Source organism: Sciurus vulgaris (assembly GCF_902686455.1).
Source record: "Sciurus vulgaris genome assembly, chromosome: 6".
Lineage (NCBI taxonomy): Eukaryota > Metazoa > Chordata > Mammalia > Rodentia > Sciuridae > Sciurus > Sciurus vulgaris.
Window position 1 is genome coordinate 68,962,704 of NC_136466.1, and position 26,405 is coordinate 68,989,108.

A 26,405-nucleotide genomic window follows, 5' to 3' on the forward strand; every position below is an offset into this window, starting at 1 on the left:
GTCTTGGCCCCTATTCCATCCCTCACCCCTGGCCACCTCTACCAAGCCATCCTTCCTGTCCACCTATAGAGCATGTCAATGCTAGGGAAGAAGCATTTAACACACGTAAGATTTTCAAATGGATGGACTTCTATTGGAGCCAGCTAGTCCTAGAAAAAAATAAAGCATTCTAATTGTTTCCTTTCCCCTAGTATAAACACTGCCCCCCAAGAGACTACACTGATTCAGTGAATCAAAAGAAGCCTTTTGTTTCTATAATTTTCCATATGGTTTAGCGGCCCCTCCTGGAAAACATTTGGGAGAAAATATCCATGTGTTACTTACATCTGTGAGAAATTTCTTTAAAATAAACAAATCCAGGGATGCTGGCAAATGACTACCACCATGATCCTTTAGCTTAAACAAATATTTTCCCTACATCTGCTCATTAATTTCCATGAGATACTGCATGGAGAAGTTAATTATTCAAAGTACCTGAACATGAATATTGGCAACTATTACCAATTCACATACCAACAGGACAGGCTGCTTCTACATGTCCCATTCTTCACCCAGGGACTGTACACCAAACTCGTTCAAGAAGAGTGGCCATACTTCAAGGGAAAAATGATAAATCTAGTCAGTTAACCAATATAAAACATAAACCTTCAAAGGTTGGGTCTTTTAATATCTTATTCAGGTATAAAAGGGTGATTTTTTTAAAAGCTTAGACTACTATTAAAGAGAGAGAGAGAGAGTATCCAGAATAAGGAAGGTAATCTATGTAAATGGGCAATTTTATGAAGTGGAACTGTTGGAGAGGGCACTGAGCCACTCATTGAAAAGGTTGTCAGGGGCATGGGTGCTGCTTCACAGACAGAAACCCTCCCTAGTCAATACTGTGCAAGTTTTTTGGTGTTACTGTAACAAAGTGCCACAAACTGGGTGGCTTAAACACCAGAAATGTATTGTCTCCTAGGCCCAGAGGCTGAAAGTTCAAGATCAAGGTATTGGCAAGATTGGTTGTTTTTGAGGTCTGTAAAGGAGAATCTGCTTCATGCCTTTCTCCAGGCTACAGGCAACCTGGCATTTACTGGTGTGGAGACCACTGTCCTGATCTCTGCCTTCATGTTCACAGGGCATTTTCCTGTGTGCATGTCTGTCTCTATGTCTACCTTTCGCCTTTTGACAGGGACACCAGTCATGATGAGCTGGGGCCCACCCTAATTACCTCATTTTAACTTGATTACCTCTATAAAGAAGCTATCTCCAAATAAGGTCACATTTTCAGAAACAGGATTAGGACTTCAGCATATGAATTTGGTAGTGACATGATTTAATCCATGACAGATACCTTTTAAGAAAATAAGAAGAGATTCTCCTTTGGAGCTTATTATAATACCTTATAAACACTATAAGTCACAGACATCTACTGAAAGCTATACCATACTTCAAATGCTGGAGTCCTGAAGCTGAATTTCAAAATACATATGAAGGGAAATTCAAAGAACCATCAAGTTTATTTGATGGACATGATATCTGAATTTAAACAAGTTTTTGCTTTAGGGTTAAATAAATAAAAAGATTTTCTACTAATTTAACTTTTTAGTGTCAGGAATAATAAAACCCTTTGGAAGGAAAGACATGAAAAGCTATTTGCGTGTGAAACATTAGCTCAAAATAGTCCAGGAAACTTCAGTAGTTCAGGTCTGAACCTTTCCTGGAATTAGTTCAGAAAGGGCTATGGCAACAGAGAAAAGGGGCTGAATGACATGTGGCCTTGGAAGGCACATGGAAGCCAATATGGAAGGGAAAAGGATCCAGGGGAAGAGGATAGACCTAGTTTTGAGAAACCACTCTAAAACAACTTGGTTTGCATTTCTCTTATTACTAGAGATGTTGAACATTTTTTTTCATATATCTTTTGATTGCTTGTACATCTTCTTCTGTGAAGTGTCTGTTCATTTCCTTAGCCCATTTGTTGATTGGATTATTTGTATTCTTGGTGTAGAGTTTTTGAGTTCTTACATCTCTAGTAATAAGAGAAATGCAAATCAAAACTACCCTAAGATTTTATCTCACCCCAATTAGAATGGCGATTATCAAGAATACAAGCAACAATGGGTGTTGGCGAGGATGCGGGGAGAAAGGTTCACTCATACATTGCTGGTGGGGCTGCAAATTAGTGCAGCCACTCTGGTAAGCAGTGTGGAGATTCCTCAGAAAGCTTGGAATGGAACCACCATTTGACCCAGCTATCCCACTCCTTGGCCTATACCCAAAGGACTTAAAATCAGCATACTACAGAGATACAGCCACATCAATGTTCATAGCTGCTCAATTTACCATAGCCAGATTGTGGAACCAACCTACATGCCCTTCAGTTGATGAATGGATAAAGAAACTGTGGCATATATATACAATGGAATATTAGTCCGCCATGAAGAATGATAAAATCATGGCATTTGCAGGCAAATGGATGAAATTGGAGAATATCATGCTAAGTGAGAAAAGCCAATCTCAAAAAACTAAAGGACGAATGATCTCGCTGATAAGCGGATGAGGACATATAATGGGGGGTAGGAGGGGTTAGCGTTAGGGTTAGGGTTAGGGTTAGGGTTAGGGATAAGGAGGGTGGTAAGAATGGAGGAAGGAAGGATTGTATAGAGGGAAAAGAGGGGTGGGAGGGGTGGGGGGAAGGGAAAAAAATAACAATGAATCAAACAACATTGCCCTATGTAAATTTATGATTTTTAATTAAAAAAAAAGAACTTGGAAGAATTAAAAGGAGATTTCTGAGAATGTATTCAGTAATTTTTTTTTTTTTTTTTTTTTTTTTTTTTTTGTATCAGGGGTTGAACCTAGGAGCACTTCACCAGTAAGCCACATCCCCACATTCCTGGTCCTTTTGTATCTTCATTTAGAGACAAGGCCTCACTAAGTTGTTGAGGCTAGCTTTGAAATCACCATCCTCCCGCCTCAGTCTGTTGAGTTGCTGGAATTACCAGCACACCTGGATGTATTGCATATTTTAAAAGGATCTGTGACACACAAAGTTCAAGAACCATAGAGCTAAATCCAAAGTGCTAGATTAACACTTCATTTGATTTTTAGCTAATTCATGGGTCAAAGAGTCACAGTAGTTCTTTATGTAGGACCTACATTATGTAGGACCTACGAGTCAGTGATTAACCCCTTGTCACCCTGACTTGAGGATTAACACATTAACAGCAATGCACTGGGATTTAATGAAAACAATCAACTGATAAAATGGCACTAACACTTTGATTTCTCTGACTCACGCTAGTCTCCCTGGATAAAAAGTGCTACCTTAAAGATAAAAGATAGAAGAAGAGGTATACAGAAAAAATAAAATACACACACACACACATATAGCATTCATGGAACACCAACTAAGTGCCACCTGCCTGGCACTATGCTCTATCCGTATTGCCTCTTTTAATTTAGTTATGTGCCGTCTTTCCGAAGGTCACAGAATAGCAGGTGAAAACAGAAGTTTGTAGCTCCAGTTTTATTGCAACATTAGTTTATGATGCCAAATGCAAATAATTAGAAGGAGAACGGCACTTTGCAGATTCCACAGCCTACAAGTTGAATGCTCTGTGGTGTCTCTGAAATTCACCCACTGGTGGCGACAAGCTCATCACTGGGAATGTTCTAAAACATTCTAAGTTTTGAGGCAGCAATGTGCCCTGGAATGAGCTTCTATGAACCTCCCACCTCAGCCTAGGGCAGGTGACCTCACCCTTCTAAATGGCAGATTCCTCAAGAGCAGCACAGGGATGGGGAAGGGGTAGCCTCCTTGCTGGGTTATAATGAGGATTACATGAGATCACGTATGAAGGTGTCCAGTTTTCAGAAAGCATTCAGATACTACCGCTTCCTTGCCCTCTTCCCTTCAACATTCTTTAACTTAAAAAAATGGACTGGAAATGACCCTTTGTATATGTACTAAAAGCCTACGTAAAAAGGTCTGAGTTTTGGTCTTTTTCGTTCGTTTGTTTGGTTTTGCTGTGGTTGCTTGTTTCTAGTAAGGAAAATGTTTTCTTGTGCTTTGATGAAACTGTGCTATGGAATACATGATGTACAGTGCACCAATCACTAGTAAGAACAGAGAATAACTGGAAAGCTAGAAAATGTGGATTTCAGTGTGCCAGTCCCAGAAAGTTGGACCATGTAAGTCCTGGGCAGGAAGTGGAATCTTTGGTTCCAGCAAGAATTCAATGGATGTGGTTGAAGTGGTTCCCACCACACAGTAAGGAATACTGATGTCATCAACTTCCAATGTTGACCTCTGGAATATCACTTCCTAAAGGCTACAGCTTCTGTTACAAAATAACATAATGTGTCAGCAATGAGTCTAAAGGTTCAAAGTGTTTAAACTGAAAAACCATGACATCTCATACTCTTAAGTCATACATCACACTTTAACATGAGTATGAAGCACAACATGAACAGTCACTATGTAAATGTCTATATAATCCATATTTATAACAGTTAACATATTCTGGGAGCATTTCAAACCTTTAAATATAACCTTCCCATCTTTTGTGTCCACTTCCCCGGCGCTACACTTGCATTCTGAGCCCTGCCCACGGTAGGGCAGGTGGAGTGAGGAACCTACAGGAGGCCCCGGCTGAAAGATGGCAGGCGTCCAGAGGCCCCTCTGTGCTGAGGGACAGGGCAGGAGTCATCAAGAGAACAGGACTCCAGGCACAGCCCCCAGGCTGCTGCCACCTGACATGGGGAAATGCCTTTTCCTTGTCACCTCATTCCCTTCTAGGTATGTGAAGAAATACAGAAAGATCTGATTTACAGAGCGAGTCCAAAATAAGAGACAGAAAGGGAACGGGATGGAGGGTTCCATCAAAATAGAAGAAAGATGGGTGGACTCGAGGAAGACAGGAGGACTGAGGGGCACTAAAAGGGACGGCAGAGGGAAGAACAGAGGAATGAATCTGACTTTCCTTCCCGCGCACAGATGTGAATGCATCACAGTGAATCTCATTGTCATGTACATCCACAAGACACTAACTATAAAAAATTTTAAAAAACTAAAAGTAAACAGAACGATCAGTAGAGTAGGGGGGAGGAAACAGGGAAAGGGAGGAGGCGAGAGGGAAAGGGGAAATACTGGGGACTGAACTAGAGCACATTATAGTCTGTACTTTTATAATTATGCTAAAATGAATCCTAATGTTATATATAACTAAAAAGAAGAAAGAAGAGGGAAGGAGAAGAAGAAAGAAGAAGAGGGAAGGAGGAAGAGGAGGAGGGGAAGGAGAAGGGAAAAAAGGAGAAAGAGAAGTAAAACACTGCTAACCTGTAACCTAACCCTTGGGACCTATTAGAGAAAACTGAAGGAAGGGTTCTCTATAGAACTGTACACTCAGGTCCTGCTGTGCAGGATATTCAGCAGCCTGGTTCTGAACCTGCCCAAGATGCCTCCGCCTCACACCAAGGGGCCCAGAGACACTGGGGAGAAGCTTACTTCCCAAGCCCTCTTTGTGTGTAGAGCGTGACACTTCTGCTCCTGGCTTGTGGCTGGGGCCTGAAAAGGTTTTGTAGGCATGATAAAGGAGGGAAGGTGCTTGGAAGTGTTGGCAAGGTGGAAACAAGATGGAGATGCCACAGGGAGGTTTAAATGCCTCCAAAGCAACTCTCAGGAATCATGGAAAATAATGCAGCTTCAGAAGCATCTCTGAGCTCGTTTTCAACCTATAAGAGAACTGCCAATCAAGGTGTGCCCTCTTCTGAACAGCCATGCTCAAGATCAGCTCTAGGAAATAAACGTTTCACATACATCAGAATGTCCACCCAAACACACCTTCTGAACCTCCTCAAGGATACCAGTAATATGGATTCCCTTAATTCCATGATCAGAATGGAGAAGAGATACGTCTATGGAAGCTTGAAGCACTCAGATTATAGATTTGCTTAAAACCAAGAACCAGTTTTGGTTTGAGGATAGCTTTTTGCAACTCCCCTTTTTTATCCCAATTGAATTTATGCCCCAGACTGCCTTCTCTTTACCTTCCTCTCTCACAGCACTGCACACAGTGAAGGGGTAGGGCATTTTCTTTTCTTTACAAAATATATTTCTCTGTGTTTAAAAGTGAAAGGATATATCAAGCCTGATGCAGGACAAGTTAACCAGCAACAAAAAATAACAACTGATACTAATGGAGCACTTTATTCTTTGCCACCTTGTCCCACATTTGACATGTATTATCTCCCAGAATCCCTACAACAATCCTAGGAACTAGATATTATTACCATCTTCATTTTCCAGATGAGGAAATCATGGCTCTGTAAGATTAAGTAACTTGGTCAAAGTTACATGGCTACCAAGCAACAAAGTCAAAATCTGGACCCAAGTTGTCTAGCTTGAGAGCCAAAGGCAGAATGATTAAATTACTTAAGAGATGTAATTAGTTTCCATGAATTTCTGACGTAGGCTAAAAGGGTATGTAGCCTTCAGCAGCCACAGTGCAGAGTAGACACTTGACACAGAAGTCATTCTAGTGCAAGAGGCAGTCTCAGAACCTTCCAGATCTCAGGAGTGATGGTTACTGGTAAATCTCCCAGGGAGGGCAGAAGTACTAGCTTTACAGAATGGTGTGACTTTTTTTTTTTTTTTTTTTTTTTTAACTAAAGAAAAGAGATTAAATGGTATTACGTAAGTATCATGCTGAGATTTAAGGATCTTGGTGCTAGCAGTGCTGATCTAGATCAGGCAGCTTGTATAAGCTTACCACGTGAGTTTCATTGAAAGAATAAACCTGTTGCCAAGTAAAGTGTCTCAAAGAATTGGAATCTTGTCAAACCAGATTAACACCATGAAATGGTACAACTTAATGAGACACACTATAAATCTTGAGGAATACAACACACACAGCTCTCTCTCCAAAGACTGATTTCACAAGTGATTGGTGTCTTTCCTGGATGAGCACAGCGGTAGGTGAAATGCTGTCTTTAAAAGTTTTTTATTAAATGTGAATAAAATTTCTTCCACCTCAGGTCCCTTTTGTTTGTTTGCTTTGTTTTATTTTATTTTTTGGTACTGGGAATTGTACCTAGGCATGCTTCACTACTGAGTTACAGTCACAGTCCTCTTTAATTTTAAGACAGGGACTTGCTAAGTTGCTGAGACTAGCCTCAAACCTGCGATTCTCCTGCCTCAGCTGCCTCAGTTGCTAGGCTCAATTCCTTTTGAATCATTGTATTATTTAAGTAAACACACACACACACAATCTCATACAGAAACAATCATGCTCAACAATTTCCTTTAAGCATCTACCCAATCTCCTGGAGATATAACACACACCCAAAGCACAGAAGTGCTAAAATCAAAGTAAAACAAAACAAATCCTCAATTCACTGCTGAAACTAAAAGACGGGGAGGCAGCATTGATCCTCACAATCATCAAAGACCTACGGTCTAATCCAAACTGAATACAGGTGGGGGATGAAGAAGGGAGAATAGGAAAAAAAAGTAGGAAAGTTTTAATTGGAAGGAAAAGGAAAGAAATCCAAATTCAGCAATATTTTCTTCCTAAGAAAGACACAGCTACTCACCTGTCTACTGCTTCTACGTCAAAACAAAATCTCTTCTCGATAGAGTCTGTTTTCCTCCGTGTACAGGATTTGAGGGTGACGGATTCATCTTCCCCCTGATGGGAACAGACAGACCATCAAGCTGAAGCAGAATGTGGGCTGCTCCTCTCCACAACAAATGTGTTCCTAACAGATAACTTGACCCTCTCCAACCTGAGAGTCCACAACAATGTAAGATCATAAAATCTCAGGCCAAAGACTACCACAACGAAGTGTGGGACCCTGTTGTACTCAGAGCCAAGCATCTTTAATACTGGAGGACTGGGATGGTACAGCATCAACCCATGGTGGATGAGCTCCTGCTGATACTGCCTTAAACGTGTGATTTATGAATTGATAAGAATCGAAGAAAAAGGTCTCCTAACTGGGAGCTTCTGTGTCTTTGTATCAGTCACCACTTCTTCAAGAACACCTTTCTGGACCAGATCAAAGATCCCCAAACATGTTCACATAGCACCATGTACCTTTCCCTCCCTCACTGTGCTGATCACAGCTAAAGCTGTCCAATGATGCAGGTGATGATTAAAACAATGTCTCTCTATTATTAGACTGTAAACTCCTGGAAGGCAGAGACTATTTATGCCTACTCTTGTGTCTCCTGAGCCAAACTGGGTCCTGGACAGAGCAGGTGTTCAATAAATGTTTTAATAGCTTTACTGACCTATAGTATATGATCAAACTACATGTTTAGTATGTAGAATTTATAAATTCTGACATCTGCATATGCCCGTGAAATGATCACTATATTTGAGCTAACAAACATTTCTATCACCCCCAAAACTTTCCTCATGTCTTTGTAATCTATCCCTCATTCCATTTCACCCCCAAGCAACCCCTGAATCTGACTTCTGTCACTACAGGTCAATTTGCATTGTCTATAATTTTGAATAAATGAAACCACATAGCACGTGCCCCGTTTTTGTCTGGCTTCAGCCTAATTGCTTGGTGATTTGCCCATGCTGTGTACAAGAAGAGTTTGTTTCTTTTCATTGTTGAGTAGTAGAAGTGGAACACAACCATTTAGTTCATACCACTAATTTACTGCCTAGGAACATTGAAGTTATACCCTGATTTCTTTTTTTTTTTTTTCCTGCAACTTAGGAATTTAGTAGGGTTTCTGTTTCTCCTGCCAATCCATCATTTTTTTAAAAAAAATATGACAGAAATCAGCAAACCTACCTAGTGTGTTAAAATAATAGGCAATGTGACTATCTAAGGTAACTTTAGCCACCCACTAATATCAGAGTAGCACATGAAACACTGAAGACCTGGGAAGAGAAGTTTACATTCACAAGCCTTACATCTGCTGTCTTTTATTGAATAGCAAAGGTTAGTTTCTCAGATTGAGAACTGTTCTTTAGTTTGTAAGTCATATGAGTGTTTTGGACTAGGCTCCTGGCCCCAACAAACCAGACTAAAAGTCAACATGCAGTGACTGATGCTAATGTTCTTTGTCACTGAATCAAAACCAAGCTGTTTATCTGACCTTCTAAGAAACCAGGAGAAATAAGAGATCAAAGCCAAAATTCCCAAACAAGCTAGTTTCCATTGGCATGATAATAAAGTTCCCTCTGCCTGAAAGGTAACCTTAAGTAGCCCAATGTTATTTTCCTATTGTCTCTCTCCCTGTCCAGTCTTTATAAGAAAAGTAACTCTGAAATGACCAATCCACTCCGTGTCCTCTGTTACTGCTTTTTTCAGCCTTTTTCTGTCTTAAAACCTGCTTAGTTCATCAGTGCATTTATTCTATTTTACAGAAGGAAGTGTTGCCTAATTCTAGACTTAAAAATAAAGCCAAGTAAATCTTTAAACCAAATTGTTCTAATTTTTGTTCTTTGAAAGTGTAAACACCCAATAGGATCAGCAGATCCTGACCTTGTTAATGTCAGATTTACTAGCTTAAGACCAGCTTCTACTTTGAAAGCTTAGATGAAGTATCATAGAGCAATGGGAGGAAACAGGAATCTATAAAGGATCATCAAACATCAGCAGGCAAAGGAGGACGATGAGGTTCTTATCCAAGGATGTTGGTGCCGTATCAGGGAAAAATCTGTAAAAATTATCTGCTTAACTCTTGGGGGTTTAAAAAGTGGTAGATGCAGATTATCACATAAACAAAAAGTTAACAACTGTGACAAACACTGCAGAGAGAGAGAGAGAGAGAGAGAGAGAAAGGGACCGTGTTACAGAAGGTGCAAAGAAAAGGATCTGATCTGGTCAGGAAGGTTAGGGAAGGCTGCCCTGAGCTGGGGTTTGGAGGATGCACCAGACACAGAATGGAGAGAACAGGAGCCGTGGCCTCAGCAGGGTGTCTTGGAGGACAGAGGGAAGCTGGTGTGCAACAAGCCCCGAGTGAGAGCCAGAGTGGGATGGGTTTGAGGGAGGGCAGAATTCTGGTCTGTATCCTGAGAAGAGCAGGAAAATAATGAAGGGTTTCGAGCATGGGAAAGGACAGCATCAGCCTTGGGTTGCTCCGAACCTGCACGGAGGGTGCTTTCTCGCAGAAGGTAGGGTGCTGGAATGTTCCTTCACCACACATGGGCTCTGCTCTCCAAGAGGATGGAGCAAATCTGCTCACCACACCAGGCCTGAGGGTGGGAGCAAAGTCAGCACTTTTCAAGGAAAATAATTCAAATGAAAGGGACAGTGGGGCAGGGGGAAGAAAAAGTGGAGAAAAATCATGTTCAGAAAAGAAAACACCCTACGATCTATGTCAAGTCTGCTGCCAGTGCTTAGAACAGCTTTGTACGACCATGAATGCAGTATCACACGATTCCTCAGCACCAAATGAGAGGACATCACCTCTAGATGGCTAGTCCCTCGACCTCTCTTCTGAAAGCTGAGAAAGTGTAACATCATGGCTTCAGAAGCAGAAAACCCAGACTCCGGAATGAGGGGTTCAGGACTAGCTCTGGAACTCATGAGCTGTGTGATCTTAGAAATCTATTGCTCTCTTAGACTCTCAATTTCTCCCTTTGTAAAAGGGGGGAAATAGGACAACATAGGATAATAAAAGGATATAGAAAACTATAAAATGTAATATAAATGTAAGGAATTATCATTAGGAAAATGAATTACTATAATATCACGGTCCTAAGATCATACTCATCAGTGTCCCAAGAAGCTGATCTGTGCTGACTCATAAAAACAACCAAGGGGGCATTTACCAGGATCTTGCTGGTGTCTTTGGAGTCCCAGTACCCACTGCCATTGGTTTCCACTCTTGACTTTCAAGAAAGCTAGGTATAGAGAAACTATAAGAGCATTTCATTAAATATTTGGTAAAGTACAAGATAAAAAGACCCAAAATAAAGATGGTGGAAGGGAATAATTCAGTGAAGGTGATTTCTAGGACTAAGAGTCACAAAAGTTCTCTGATCCCACCAAGGAAACAGGCCTGCTCCAGGTTCATCTCATGGAAACAAGGGGACTCCTCCTGAAACAGGTTTATAATGTTCCTTCTAACACTGTCATTGCTCCATGTATGATATTTTAACATGTCTGCTTTCTTGAGATTATTTACAAGTCAACCCCTCCTCTACCAAGAAACATTAAAAGGACTTTGTTATTGCTTGGACATCAGGAAGGAACAGAGTTGCTGATAAACTTCTCTATTGTGGCTGAAGTAAGAGAAAGCCCGGAAGAGAAATCGGAAGTAGAAGGGAGCAAAGGGCACTGCATGGCTGAGCAACTGCAGTGACAATGACAGTACCTAACACCACCAACCCAAGGCCTGGGGTCAGGCAGCACCTCTACACGGTGATCCCACACACACCTCACACCTCCAAACATGCTACACAAAGAGGGCCAAGGAGCAAGGACTGCAGAGTACTCACTTCTCAACAGAGGAAACATGACTGAGAAATACTTAAATTACAGAGAGAACCAGGGCTGGGTTCAGCGGTACAGTGCTTGCTTAGTATGCATGAGGCTCTGGGCTTAATTCCCAGAGAGACGAAAAACATAAATACCTATTAAAAACATTTAAACATCTCCAGAAGGAAATAACAGTAAGAATTAGAAACAAAATTCAAAGTGATAATTGACAAGAATTTTCTAGTTATTGAAAGAAATTTTAAAACCCCTCAAATTCAAAGACGAAAAATTCCAAGCAATGGATTTTTTTTTTAATTGAAACCTAGGATGATCATAATGCAATGTAGAACACTAGAGGAGGAAAAGAAGGTAGTAAGAATCGCAGGAGAGAGAAGACAGCATTCCACAGGAAATGCTTTTCACACTGAGAGTTCCCAGCAGAGGCTAACTGGCAGGAGGTGAGGGGTACCTGTGTGCGAGGGAAGGATGTCGGAGACTTGGAGGGGCTGTGGGACAGGGCCTCCAGGGAACCTGGTGTGGCATTAATCTCTCTTCCAAGATGACCATGGAATATCTTCCTTCCCACATGTTCTTCACACAATAAGCCACTGGAACTCCTGCCACCAAGAGGTGAGGTCTACACCCTCTCCTATTGGAACTGCGTAGGCTCTTTGACCATTCCAACTAATAGGTAAGGTGCAAGTAAGGGTAATGACTTCTAGGGTTAGGCTATGTAAAAGCAACGCAGTATGTATGTTAACTGCTAGAATATTCACTCCTGAAATCTGCAGTTGCTCTGAGACCATCTGCATCGTGATGCTGTGAGGAAGCCCAAAGTTTCCTACATGGGAAGACAGATGGGTAGGTCCTAAGACCACATGGTCAGCTGGCAAGAGGGGGCAAGCGGAGGGGACAGAAAGAAACCAGGGAAGAGGGAGAGAGCTCTGTGTGGCCAGCCTTGAGCTGCTCCAGACCCACACAGTTTCCACTCGACTACCATCTGGTTGGAACCTCATGAGAAATGAGCCTGAACCGCCCACCCACAAGCTCCCCAAATTCCTGACCCACAGAAAGAGTGAGACATACTAAAATAGCTGGTGTGGTTGCAAAGTTGCTAAGTTTTAGGGTGACTTGTTACACAGCAATAGATAACTGGAACATCTAAACTGCCAAATGGCAGCTCTCTAGGGATCGCGTGAGACTAACATGAATCAGTTTCCCAGGATGAGGTCATTCAAGACTTTGTAGCATCTAAAAACATCCGACACATTTTAATATCCTGTATGTGTGAAATGTAAGCATCTTTTTTAATTGCAGTTCCTAATATAACTTGGAACTAAGAATATTCATCTTATTTTAGGGATCTTCAGGATACCAGGCCTTCTGGAACTACTGTACAAAAACTAAGAGAATGACAGTGAAACACTGGAAGTGTTACTTTCTGCACACATTATAATCATTATCTGTTAGCCAAGCAAAACAAGCATGAAATTTAAAAAATGAACTCACCCCCTTTCCTCCTGACTTTTGGTCAAATGGTACCATAGTGATTTGTTTGGAATCCCGTTGATATGTACAGTAATGCTTCACCCAAGAAGTTCCAAAGTGACCTGCAAGATAATATTGTCCATTAAACATCTGTACTCGTCCACTGTGTGCTGCCCATCACTAACTGCAGAAACATACAGCCCACAGCCCATAACACTCACCTACCCTGTTTTAGGGCAATGTACTCTCCACACAGCTAGACTAAAACAGAGAGAAATCTGATTCCACAGGCTGGAAATGGAACCAACCCAAGGCTTTCCCCCAGAGGCCCAAGAGCACTATTTCCCACTAAAGCTATCTCCACTGGGTCTTAAAATATATAAGGGAAATAGAGGTTCCCTGGGGAAATTAATTCACATTCCCACCATCAATCTCCATTTGGAGTTTCCGCTCTTTCCTGACAGGAGTGAGATGCTAAGGAAAGAACACAGAAAGGCTCCTCCGAGTGCTTGTCACCATCCCCAACTGAGACAATGACATCAGGCTTCCCACACAGCTGCTTGGTGACTCTATGCACAGACACTGGGGGTTCTGACCTACTTCCAAACCTCTCATATTTACTTTAGCATAAGGAAAAACGATTGGAAAAGCAGACAAGAATACCTTGGAAACACCAGTGGTGCAGAAGGGAAGTGACTGAAAGTGCTCAGATGTAACCTAAGGAGTCTGCCTCGGAAGTCATCCCTCAGGGAAAGGGAGCCGTCACAGAGTGGAGGTCTAACCAGGCTCTGACTTCACTCACTACTCAGCCTATATTTTGAACCACAGAGCAGTACAAGATGAGGAAGGCATCACCAGCCTGCAACAGCTTCACTGGATATTAGCTCTAGATGTTTACAGAGATGGAACAGCAGAAATGGTTATGATTTTTTGAAGTATGAAAAGAGAATCAGTAGACATTTAATAATTATCAGTGGTATGTCATGACTGCCAACTGCAACTGTTGGAAACCACTTGGTAAACTTAAAAGGTAAGACGTGAGTGTTCACAATGAGACCTGAAGCACAAATGAAACACCAACCATCCAAATGCGTTCTCTGGCTTGTGGTGAAGGTCCTGTGACTGCACGACAGAAGTTCCAGAAAAGTTTGATATTGGCCAATTTGAACATCGAGATAAAGACAGTAATGGATTATAGCCTACTGAATGAAATATGGATTTGTAAGTTCATATTGACAATGCAAAGAGAGAAGTGCAGAAAGAAGGGTGAACAGGAAGAGAGGGAGGGAGGGAGAAAGGAAGGGAAGGGAGGACACTGAATGGCAACCACCAAACGTGGAGGGAAAGGTGGAGCTGGGAAAGCACCATTTGTCCAGCATCCCAAAGTCAGGTCAGGCACGGGTCATTAACAGACACCAAGTCTATGAAGGGCAAAGTGTAGAAAAGAAAAGCGTAGTGACAACATCTCAGGGTGTCTCCCCACAGATTGCCAGTTAGCTACAAGGGGAAAAAAGTGACTATACAGTGGAGAAACCAGACCACACTTTGCCTGGGTGATCAAATCAAGAGCCCCATCAAGGAGACAGAGGGACGTGTCCCTGGGGAAGAACACAGCACTACCCGTGCAGGACTGAGCCAGAGATGAATGACCCAAGTCTAATCATGGCAAACGTCAGTCAGACCTACGCAGAATCAAGTTCTATAAAGGAACTGGATTATGTTCTTCAAAAACTTCTGGGTCATGAAAGACAAAGAAAGCTGAGGAACAGTTCTGATTGGCAGGAACTACAGTCATGGCAACTACAAGCAGCGCACGAGTTTGTACCGGAGTAAACAGAACACTTTGTAAGGGCATTATGGGGACAACTGAACTGCTGAAACATGAGCTGTAGTTTAAAAGTTGTATCAATATTCAATTTCCTGGATGTGGTTACACAGATGAATATCCCAATTCTTAAAAATTCTGAAGTGAAGGAGCATGGATTACGCAGCCTACTCTTGAGTGGTTCACCAATAGTGTGTGCGTGTGCGAGCGCACACTTGTGTAAGCACAGAAAGAAGGGAAAAAAAGATATGATTGTGGCATACAGAGAGAAAAAAATGATATAACTGTGGCAAAATGCTAAAAATTGGTGAATCTGAGTCAATTCCCATGTTGCCCCTTAAACCATTCTTACTTTTTTTCTATGGTTGCAATTGTTTCAAAATAAATTATCAAAAGTTTAATACAAAAAAATGCTGTACCCCAATGAAATACTCTAGACCACTGTGTTAGAGAACCAAAAACAGTGCTTCTAAGGATAACGAGCACCGTGATGTCCAAAGAGCATGTGAAGGGTGTGGAACAAACCGTAACTCATGTGAGAATGCAAGACAGCAAAACTGATGTTAAGTAACTTGTAAAGTAAGTATTGTAATGGACACCGAGAGACATTTTTAAAGTCCTAAAAATGTGTATTTTCAAGTTGACCCTAAAACCCTTCTGAGGGGGAAGGACTTTCTAATAGGGCAAAAAGGTGATCACCTTTGATTCAGGGAGTGGAACAAACTACTGAAGTGACCTCCGCTCCTTATAAACCTCCACCAGCTCATCCCTGCAAGAATAAGAAATGTGACCCCCTCATCACAGCCGGTCACTCCAGGTCCAATGCTGCCCCATTCAGGCCAGGGAAAAATTTTAAGCCCAGGCAAATTTTAAAGAGAACAATCACTAAAGCCCAGGGTTTCTAATTCATTCCATCAGGAAGCTCGTACAAGTGATATTTGCCTAAGAGGAAGGCATAGAAGAATGTAAACCAGCACAAATCTGGGAAGACTCAGCCTCCTAGGAAAGCAAGGAGGGAGAGCAGGAGAAGCACCATGAAAGAAAACAACTCAATCTTTCTCACTCCTGGAATCACATCACGCAGTCAGCCTGCAAGTGCCACCTAAGTAGCACAGTCCCACCACAGAGCCCTTCCTAGACCTCCAGCATGATTCTGTGTCACCGCTAAACATTCCCTGCTAGCAGCACCTGGCATCTTTCCTTGACATCATTATCAGCAGGGGAGCAGGTCTCCTTCCTGGCTCTCAAAGGGAGCTTTTATTTTTACTTTTCATAAAATTCAAGTATTGGGATGAAAGGAGAAGAGAAAAAGGGCCTAAGTCATGACTGGTCCCGCTTGAAATGAGAATCACCAAGTATTAGGTCTCCCAAAGGATCTGACCACTGAGAGACGAGAAGGCCTAGCATGTGAGACCTTTCCAAGGCCCCTACACTAAGGGTACAGGATGCTGTACAGCACACCAGAGAAGAGAAGAGCAACCACAGGGCCTCAGGGAATCCCAGGTTCCCAGGGGAATTCCCAGTACAACAAATCCCCAATACACCACTAGGAGGAGGACAAGACTTTGCAGACGTCACCTTTCCCCTTGGAAGCTGCACCATACCATTACTGTCTCTCCCCCAGCATGTACTCAGCGGGCCAGGCACTACTGGACACACTCCCGCCTTCTGGACAGAGGGTGCCCTGGCTGCTGGCAGGCAGAGCACTCACGTTTCTCCTGAACATAGAGGTACCCCTCCATGGTGTAGGGGCTGATGGTCTTGTGCTCCAGGGGGTTCTCCTTCATCTTCTTCATCAGGGATTCCACCTCTGACCTGGTGCCTTCAAAGCGGTTTCTTGTCTAGGATAAAAGGAATTTGACTCAAATCAAAGACTTGAAATCTCTAACAATTCACAAGATCAGTCCAAGAGAATTCTAAGATCTAAAACTAGATAAGGATCATTCAACCCTGTAAGAACTGAATAAATATTCATTTACGAGAAGTAGCATATTCACATACACGTTGGCCTTACAGTCCCACAGCTGAATGACTCACAAACTAGATCAAAATCACCCAGGACACTTGAAAAAAGGCAAACGCCCAAATCTAACTGGACCTAATGGCTCTCTCTCACCTAGAAATCAATTCAGAACCTTTGTGCCTGGACACAAGAATTTTAGACGGCAACCCAGGCAATTCTGACCCAGGATCCAGGGGACTGCACGCCTTCAGGAACAAGGGCCTCATTTCTCTAGCAGAAGGAAGGCCGCATGCTGACAGCTCACAGACAGGCCCTCCTCAAAGGAGAACTGCTGTGCTCAAGGTGACCCCTACCAGGGCAGTCTGCAGCCCTGACTTCTATTCAGGCACCTCTTAAGGTCCACTCGGCCCCAGGCCCATGGCACAGACCGAGGCCTCTGTGGCATGGGCACCACGGCTCCTCCAGACCTGCCGTCCTCCGGGCTCGCTCTCACGGGGGCTTGCTGGTGTGACACTCTAGAGAACCTGCGGATATCGACCCGCATTCATTCCGGAGCAGCCTTCGGAAGAACCCAGCCTAAGGTAAAGCCACACTCTGTGAAATCTTTTCCGAACTCTGCAACTTCCTGTTCTCTACAGTGACACGGAGAACCATGTAAGCTCCAGATTTCTAGAGGCTGTGCGACACAGCCCACTCAGAAACACTTGGGTCTGCTTCCTATACAAGTGCACCTAGAGGCAACATGAAAGCCAACAGGTCTGATCACACAGTGAAGGCAGCTGGGGCCCAGTAACTGCTCTGTGCACCAAAATGTCCTGTGTGTAAAACCTGGAAGGAGACTAGGAGTGGCCACACTGACCTGGACTTGCAGCCAACCTTCCTAAGAGTTGGAAAAGAGCACAGCCTTTGGGCATAGGTCCCTAGCCCCATTCCCTAAGGTCTCATGGGGCCAGGCAGCTAGATGCATAGAAGTGAGGCTGGGCTGGGCTTTCCATGGCCAAAGGAAATCCTGGCTTTGGTGCTGCTGATTTAAGACATAATCAGCAGCAGCACTTAAAAAACATAACTAGTGCTTTGAAATAATGGAGAAGAGGATGATGGTCTGACCCAAGGCCATCTAGCAAGCCAGAAGTGCCTGCTCCCAGCTGCCCTCTGGACCCGGGAGGACGCCCCCTCCTCACCTATGTTCCAGCCCACACAGGTGGGTCCCCTAGCAACCAGACCCACACTTTGTGTTTTCCTTTCCACCAGAGAAAGGAAGTCTGTCCCTAGGGCCACTCACATTCTGTATGCTAATGGTCAATTGTGTCTTGAAGTCACCAAAATCCTTGGCCAGTTCATATCCATGGTGATAGAAAGTGAAGAGTCCTTGCAGGAAGGCCAGCAGCTGTAAGGAAGGAAGAAAGGCAGAGGTCACATGAGTACTGGAAATAAGGATGCTGTAGCTCGGAGCTCTCAACACTGCTTTCAAAGTATAGAATAATACTAACATTTACTGAGTACCACTTGTGTGCTAGGCACTGTGCCCTTCCATACCTTATCTCACTGAACACTCACAACAACCTATGGCCTAAGCACTACTGTTACCCCATTTCCATAATAAGGAAGCGAATTCAGAGAGGTTAAATGACTTGTCCCAAAACACACAGTAAGTGGTAGCCAGGAATGAAGCCAGGTCTCCTTGGCACCAACAACCACGGGCTCAGCCTGTAAGTCTCATCATCTCCTAAGAACATTATTTCTTCAAAGAGGCCAGGGCTCCAACTCAAGTTTTCTTCAAGTATATTTGTAATATCAGGTTATGATGCAGAAGAAGGGAAGGAGGGAAGCTGGTGTGTTCTGAGTCTGCAGTCAAATGGGCAAAGTCAAGGTGTGTTTCCGTGCTTTCCCTAAAAAAATCCAAAGTAAATGCTATCAACGACTTTATGAAAATAGTGCCACATTTTCAGGTATGGTGGCTTCCCTCGATTCTCATTTAAAGCCCCTCAGGCTAAAAGGTTAGTTCATTGTTCGTTCGGTCTTGTGTGTAGTGGAAGGTGAAAACAGCTGTCCACCACGATCTCGCTGCACACCTCCATGTACTCAAAAACCATCCCCACCCTGAGCCCCCGCCAGCCTCCACTGCTCCAAAACAAACAACATTCCTCTGGTCTTTCCTTAAGAGCCTAAATCCAAACCTCACTGTTGTGCTTTCCTGGCCCCTAACCAAGTCCTCCACATCTTGCCTCAGTTCCAAATTTTGACCCAAAGAAACAATTACAGTAAAAGGCTGGAAAAGTCTGAGAAGCACCGTGCCTCACCTGTCAGCTCAGCTCTCCATAGGCAGAGATCATCCCTGTCCTGCAGGCACTGAACCCAGGCCCTGGCACACAGCAGGCGAGCGCTCTGCCACCGAGCTACATGCCCATCCCTTGATGCATTTTCTTAGGGGCCCACTCAGACCTTCCTGACCCCCGACCACATGGCACCAAGACACACTGGCTTTGGTTTATATTGCTGTATTTGGCTTCTTTGTCCCTAAATGAACATACCTTTATATATTAAACATATTCCCAATCCCATTTATTTTCACCAGATTGCGTTCCGAGAGGCAGTTCTGATAATGACAACAAAGGGCTCTCTCGGGGGGTAAGCACCAAGGGAGACAACCACTCCACCTGAACCCAGAGGGGCCTCCTTCAGGGTAAGCCTCATGCCCCGCCAATTTATCAGAGCTCTGCAGTGGGAAGTCAAACAGCACCCAGGTTATAACAATATGGTACCTTGCGTTCCCACTGCCAGTGTCCCCAGCAGATCTGTGCCCTTGGATTCTCATGGAAACACGCACAGCTGGAACCTCTGGCTATGAAAACATCTAGTGCACCACAGACGTCCCTGACATAAATCCATGGATGAGAGAGTCACCAGGTATTAAAAACGAACTCTTTTCTTCAAAGATGACGAAAGCCTTTGGACTCACTCCACGTAAAGTATTTTTCTGAGAGGAGGGCCCGTGTCTCTCCTTCTAGATGGCTCCAGTAACAGGTGAGAAAGGGCTCTTCTGCCAAACCTAGTTCCGTTATTCACGATGAAGTCTGTTCTTTACCTCTTCCTATCTTTGTACTGGACCCTGTCACTTTTCCAAAGCACTAAGCCATCCCCTAAACACACACGATAAGACCCTAAATTCTAAGGTCATTCTTCCTATTAACTCTGATTTTCCTTCACTTAAAGTAAACAAGGCCTCTCTTGCTCAGGGTAATTATGCATTCTCAGACAACTCACTAAAATGTCACCTGGGCATACACACAAATGCTCCAGAGGCAGAGTTACTAATATTTATTTTGGTATCACTTCCTTTGGTCACATACCTGACTGTCCATTTTTCTACAGGAAATGATTCCTTAGATACTGTAATGTTTGGCCTGCTCTTTCTCTTTCTTCTTTCTGCACAGCACCTTCTCTCCCCTGCCCCATCTCCTTATGTCCCCTCCCACACACTGCAAGAACCTTTGAACCTGTTACCAGTGGGAAATGGACGTCCACTCCTCAGGGGGCAGGGTGAGGCCCACAGAAGGACTCCAGAGATGCGAGGATCTGCCTGTATCAAAGAAAGGCCATCAAACACAGGCAGGAAGAGCTTGCTGCAGCCACACTGCTTACCAGGTAAGAGTGGTCAGTGCATCCACTGAGCAACCACCAGATCACAGTCCGACAGAGGAAAGACTTCTGCTGCTTCCCTTAGCCTTCTTCCCACTGCCATCCTCGGACAAGAACTGTAAGCAAAACCTATTCCTACTTCCTGACTAGCAGTGGCCATATTTTCTAAAGCAAAAATGGAACTGCTTGAGTTAGTGTGGGCTACGTCATGTTGAACTAATAAATCTAGGTTGCTGCCATTCGCAGAAGAGAATTACTGCTATATGCTGAATTGTACCCCCTAAAACATGGAGACCCACAGGACCTCAGAACATGGTCTTACTTGGAAACAGGACTTTACAGAGATGATCAAGTTCATGGAAGGTCATCAGGTTGGGCACTAATAGTTTTATAAGAATAACATGACTGATGTCCTATAAAGGAGGAAATTGGGACACAGAGACAGACATGAACAGCAGGAAGATGTCCCTGTGAAGGTGGAGGACTGCCAAAAATCACGGGCAAATCACCAGAAGCCAGAAGAGGAAAGATCCTTTCCCTGTAGGTTTCAGAGGAAGCATGGCCCTGCCAACACCTCAACCTCAGACTTCCAGCCTCTAGAACTGTAGACAACAGATTTCTGTTGTGTTAAGCCTCCCTGTTTGTGGTCCTTTGTTACAGCAGTCCCAGCAACTCATACAGTTACCAAGAATCACTACTCATTCAACAAAGACCACAGCCAGTAGCCAAGTCACACGACCCCCTTCAACTCATCTTCAACAGGAGGACAGCAATGGTATGGATTAGTGCCGAGGTGAGGTGAAGGTCAATTCTGATCATCTACGGAGTGGGCTTAGCACAGGAGTGCTGCCAGGAGCTGTTCTGCCAGAGAAGCACATAGTCAGACTGTGTTAGAAGATGCAGTGTGGCAGGCAGGTGAGGAAAGAGGAAGCCCAGGACAGAACACCAGAGACAACAGGGGAAGAATGAAGACCTGCAACAGGACAGAAGAGTGGGAAGGACAGCAAGACGCAGCACGGAGAAATACTGAGGAGGAGAAGAAACTCAAGACACAGCGCTTGATGAGCGTGCAGAATGAGTTCTCGATGGCACTAATTAATCTTCAATTATGAAAACTCAGGGAACAGAAGGAGCATGGCTTCAGCTTCCTGCACTCCATGCGTCATATCTGCAATCCACATCTCCAGAACATCTGGTGACTCAATAAGAATATAAAGGCTTCCTGCACATACACACAGAGGTGTGTGTGTGTGTGTGTGTGTGTGTGTGTGTGTGTGTGTGTGTGTGTGTATGTGTATGAGCACATGCACAAGCAACAAGCACGTATGCATGTTTTGAGCCTGAAAGTCTGATTTTTCTTCCAGGGAACACTAAAAATTTTATTTTTATATTTGTGAAGGTCAGTAATATCCTGGCACTTGAATGCACTTTCTAAGAAAGAAATGAACACACAGAGGTTCCTTGAAAGGCTGGACGAGTCCTTTGGCTGCAACCAACACTGAAGCACCCTAGCAATTTGGTTCAATAGATTTCTTGGTTTCCTTTTCATGTGTAAGCTATCAAAGGCTTTTTCATAGAGGTCACATCTGTATGTGTTTCCATTTCCTCATCTGAAAATAGAAATATAAACAGTACTTGCCCCCAGAGATGCTATAAAGATTGAACGACAAAATGTAGGTAAAGTTCTTAGCACAGCACATAACAAGGTTTCAACTAAGATCATCATGTACTCCCTTTCTACAACCTAAACCAGTGGCTCAAACTGCCATATGCAGCAGAATCACCTAGAAGGCTTACTAAAACAAACACTGCTAGGCCTGGCCCTTAAATTCCAGGGCTGGGACAGAGTCTGGGAATTTGCCATTTCTAACACTTTGAGGACTGCTCACCTCATCTCTAGCCCCATATGAATACAGTAGTCCACACTTATCCACAGAGAATACCTTCTAAGACCCCCAGTGGATACCAGAAATTAAAGGTACCAAATCCTTCCTATACTATCTTTTTTTCCCATGCGTATGTACCTATGATAAAGTTTGATTTATGAACTACAGTAAGAGTAAGAATAACTCAAAGAATGAAAACAACACTGTAATGCATACTGCTAGGTACTGAATAAGTTATGTGGTTGTGCTTTCTTTTTCCCTCTCAGAATGTCTGTACCTAACCTGCTTGCTGCTGTGCCTGGCTCCCCACTCTCCATAGCTTATTTTCCCAGTAAGGCTGTGAGCTCCTCAGACACAGTTGCTGGGATGTCAGCATGTTCCATGGCAGTCAGTAAATATATGCTTTCAGATTATGCCAAGACTAGTTATATTAAAACATGTAGGCCCATAAATTTAAAAAATTTTCCTAACTTTTCTCTGGGGGCTAATTAGTTTCTGTTCTAAGACTTTACTTGGATCAACTCATTCAATCCTCATAGCATCTTTATAAGGTGGGTGGTACTGTTATCCCCATTTTGTACGTGAGGAAAGTGAGGCTCAGAGAAATAACTTGCCCAAGAACTCACAGCTACTACTTGACAAAGAACAGATTTAAATTCAGACCATCCTTAACATGATTCTACTCCCTAAGACACCGACACGATACAAGAGAAAGCCAGGAAGTGGAATGGTAAATCTCTGGAGATTTCTTTAAAAAAAAAGGAAGAGGAGGGACATGAGAAGGAAAAAGAAGGGAGTGGGGGAAGGAGGAAGAAAACCAGGCCAGATAAGCAAAGCCATCCAGCTACACCCAGTCTAGATTAACTGACCCTCACGGATGTGCCCTACTAATTGTGAGGCTTCGTGGTTGTCACTCGGTCAAAGTGAACAGATATAATACCTGATTCGCTAGATACACCTACTGGCAGATTAAAGTGGATAACAAAAAAATTCACCTCAAAAAACCAGATGGGCCAATTAGAATAAAAGTTATCAAAAGCAATTACAGAATAATATTGATCAATGCCAACATAAAGATTATTAGCACTGCACTTGTTCTTCTTGTCCAGAAATTCTAGTAAAAGCAAATAAAAATAATGCTGAAGGCAAATTCTATTTGACAGCATTGGAATTCCTGCCCTGATTTCAGTAAAGAAGTCTTCAGCAAACCTGACTGAAAGGCTAGCTTTACCATCTGGGTCCTAAATATGGAAATCAATGAACCTACCCCCCTAAACATACCTGCTCACTCCTAACAGGCCCTGCAGAACAACAGGAGTTTTCACCTGAGGCCTTGACCAACACCACTGATGGACAGGAAATTGGCTCTAAGGTTTCCAAAATTCAGATGGGGGTAATTAAGGAATTTAAAGTATCACATTCCTGTGATCCCAAGATCACAGTCCCCGCACAGTGAAAGATACAAAGATTCCAAAGGTAACTGAAGTCGTAAGAAACAACTAGCAAGTCTACATGACTAAAAAGCATACTAACTCTATAAAGTAGAAATGGCATACAGAAAACACTTTACTAAAAAAGGGGGTCATTTTATTTCAGTCTCTTACAGTTTTATTCTTTTTTGCTTAAGAAAATTGCCCTTTCTTAAACCGAGGTACACCAGAATCATATTTGTACAGAGCCCCCAGACTAGTGTCTAACTCAGAGGCTACCTTTTGGCTGAAAAATCCAAGGTCTGCAAGAGTTCTCAACTGAGGCCCATGTGTTATTTTGATGTCTCCAGGAAGTCTTCCATCTGTGGATTCTGCACATCAGTGCCACAGCCAGCAAAGAGGCACCACATCTGAACGAAGCTACAACCACAGCCTAAAGTCAGACTTTTTCCACACTGCAATCTTTCACGTCCACTAGACATTCTGCCCAAGTCCAGATTTCATCACGGTCCACTGTAGAATCTCTATGCTGCTCTGGTCATCAAAAAAAACCCACTTTGAGAAAGGCCTGAACGGGGTAAGGAGGGGCTCTGAAACCCAGGGTTTAAAAGAAAAAGGTACATGATATAATCAATTCTATTTCCGGGGTTAGGTTATGATTTTGATATATCTCCCAAAAGTACATGTGTGAGACGATGCAAGAAGGTTTAGGGGTGAAATGAGTGGGTTAACTAGGATTAACTAGGTGGTAACTATAGGCAGGGAGGATGTGGCTGCAGGAGGGGGTCACTGGAGGCGTGCCTTTGGGGTATATATTTTGTCCCTGTTGAGAGGAGCTCTCTCTTTCACTCTCTCCGATTCCAAGCGCAATGTCTTGAACCCTTTCCTCCACCACACTCTTCTACCATTATGTCCCGCCTCACCTCAGGCTCAGAGGAATGGAGCCAGTCATCTATTGACTGAGACCTTTGAAACCATAAGTGCCACATAAAATTTTCCTCCTCTAAAATTGTTCATGTCAGGTCATAGCAGTGAACGAGCTGACTAAAAGTTACCATTGCACTTGGATTATTTGAGGGAAAGGGGATGGGTAGGAGAAGAGAGGAAAGCTAAGTTGTGATCACTATTTCAGAGTAAAATGAGAACACCTCCTCTCTGAACTGCCACATGGGACTTCTTCCACCAGGAGTCCAAACAGCACAGGTCCGGATGGCTAGAGGAAGGAACTCCTGCGGGGTGCTCTACCTCCATCCCTGAGTTATACAGGAACACATGCAGGAGATTCCAGGGTAGCTGAACTGAGAAAGCCAAGTCTTAGCCAAAGGCACAGCCCAGAGCTGGCCAACCTCTTCATCAACAACCAAGAGTGTTCTGCAACCTACCAGGCAGCTGGAATGAAAGGCAGGGATCAAAGTGTGGGTACATCATCAAGCCCAGAACATCTACTTACAGGCTCCACAAACTCGAACATCTTTCTCTCTTGGACTTCCTGCACCTTGAAGACATACTCCAGGGATACTTCATAGAAATGCTGCCGGACCAAGTCCACTTGGCTGTCGGCCTACAAAAAAGATGGAATGTATCGAGTCATTTACCCAAGGAGAGTAATGAGCGAGCAGAACAAAATCTCTGGAGATAATTTTAAAGTAAATCAAATAGCATGAAATAAGAATAATGACAATGGCTAAGGGAACACTCACTTTGTGCCAGGTGCCATATCCAAAGTTATATATACACTACTTAATCATCATTAATTCTAATTAAATCATCCTTATTAAATTCCTATAAAGGATATGTGATCTTCATCTCTAATTTGCAGGAGGAAAATCAAGTCCAATGAAGGTCACAGATCCAGTACAGGACAGAGCTGGGACTCCCATCTTGGTGCATCTGCCCCAAAGAACCTCGACCACTGGCCACAACACTCTACCACCTCCTGAGGGGAACCTGGGCTCCACAGCAAGCAGGTTTCTAGAGTGAAAAAGAAAATCTGTAGTGCCGTCCTCACCCTGTCCCTCCTCATGAACAAAACAAGCTGTTAGAGGGAAGGGAACACCAAACGGGGCATTTTCACAACGCCCCAACTACTGTGACGAAGAAACTGTCACTTTACCCCAAAGACAGTAATGGCATTGCTCCCTCTGGTTCTCCCTTCTCCCTCTGTGCAGATGGTGTCCAGGACAGGCCCACGGGTGGGTACAATTAAATCAAGAACCCAGGAGAGAAAACGAGTTTGGGCAGAGTAGCAAGAAGCTATGCTGAAGGATGTCCTCAACCACAACACGGCCATGTCAACTCTTCATGGAAAGCAAATTTCATTGATGAAACACTAAAGTTATTACATTTTTTAAAAATATTTTTTAGTTGTAGATGGACACAATACCTTTATTTTATTTATTTAGGTGGTGCTGAGGATTGAACCCAGTGCCCCACACGTGCCAGGCAAGCCCTCTACCCTGAGCCACAACCCCAGTCCTAAAGTGATTACATTTTTAATACAAATGAATATACTCTGAATAGGAAACAAAACATTATTTTCCTTACAAACAAGTCAGGAACAATTCTATAACACACTACTAAGACAAACAAAGCTCCCCAAAGAACATTTCTTTCTTGTTCTTTTGTCAAGCTTCCTGCAGAAGAAATGTGGGACAAACCCTTACCTCCATTATTCCAAAGGTATGCTACCCTAACACCTGAAGAACTTGGCAATTCAGTCATTCATTCATTCATTCATTCAT

General features: G+C 43.3%; 1 protein-coding gene across 7 annotated transcripts in view; it reads right to left on the reverse strand.

Moving 5' to 3' along the window:
* ARHGAP26 (Rho GTPase activating protein 26) overlaps positions 1-26,405 on the reverse strand; it is a 419,232-nt gene that overhangs the window by 270,033 nt on the left and 122,794 nt on the right. For all 7 annotated transcript variants that reach the window (XM_079146081.1, XM_079146082.1, XM_079146085.1 and 4 more), the window contains exons 6-10: positions 25,115-25,225; positions 17,992-18,096; positions 16,458-16,587; positions 12,943-13,043; positions 7,579-7,673 (exon numbers count right to left, since the gene is read on the reverse strand). In XM_079146081.1, the coding sequence (XP_079002207.1) occupies positions 7,579-7,673; positions 12,943-13,043; positions 16,458-16,587; positions 17,992-18,096; positions 25,115-25,225 (542 nt within the window). The remainder of the gene's footprint in view (positions 1-7,578; positions 7,674-12,942; positions 13,044-16,457; positions 16,588-17,991; positions 18,097-25,114; positions 25,226-26,405) is intronic.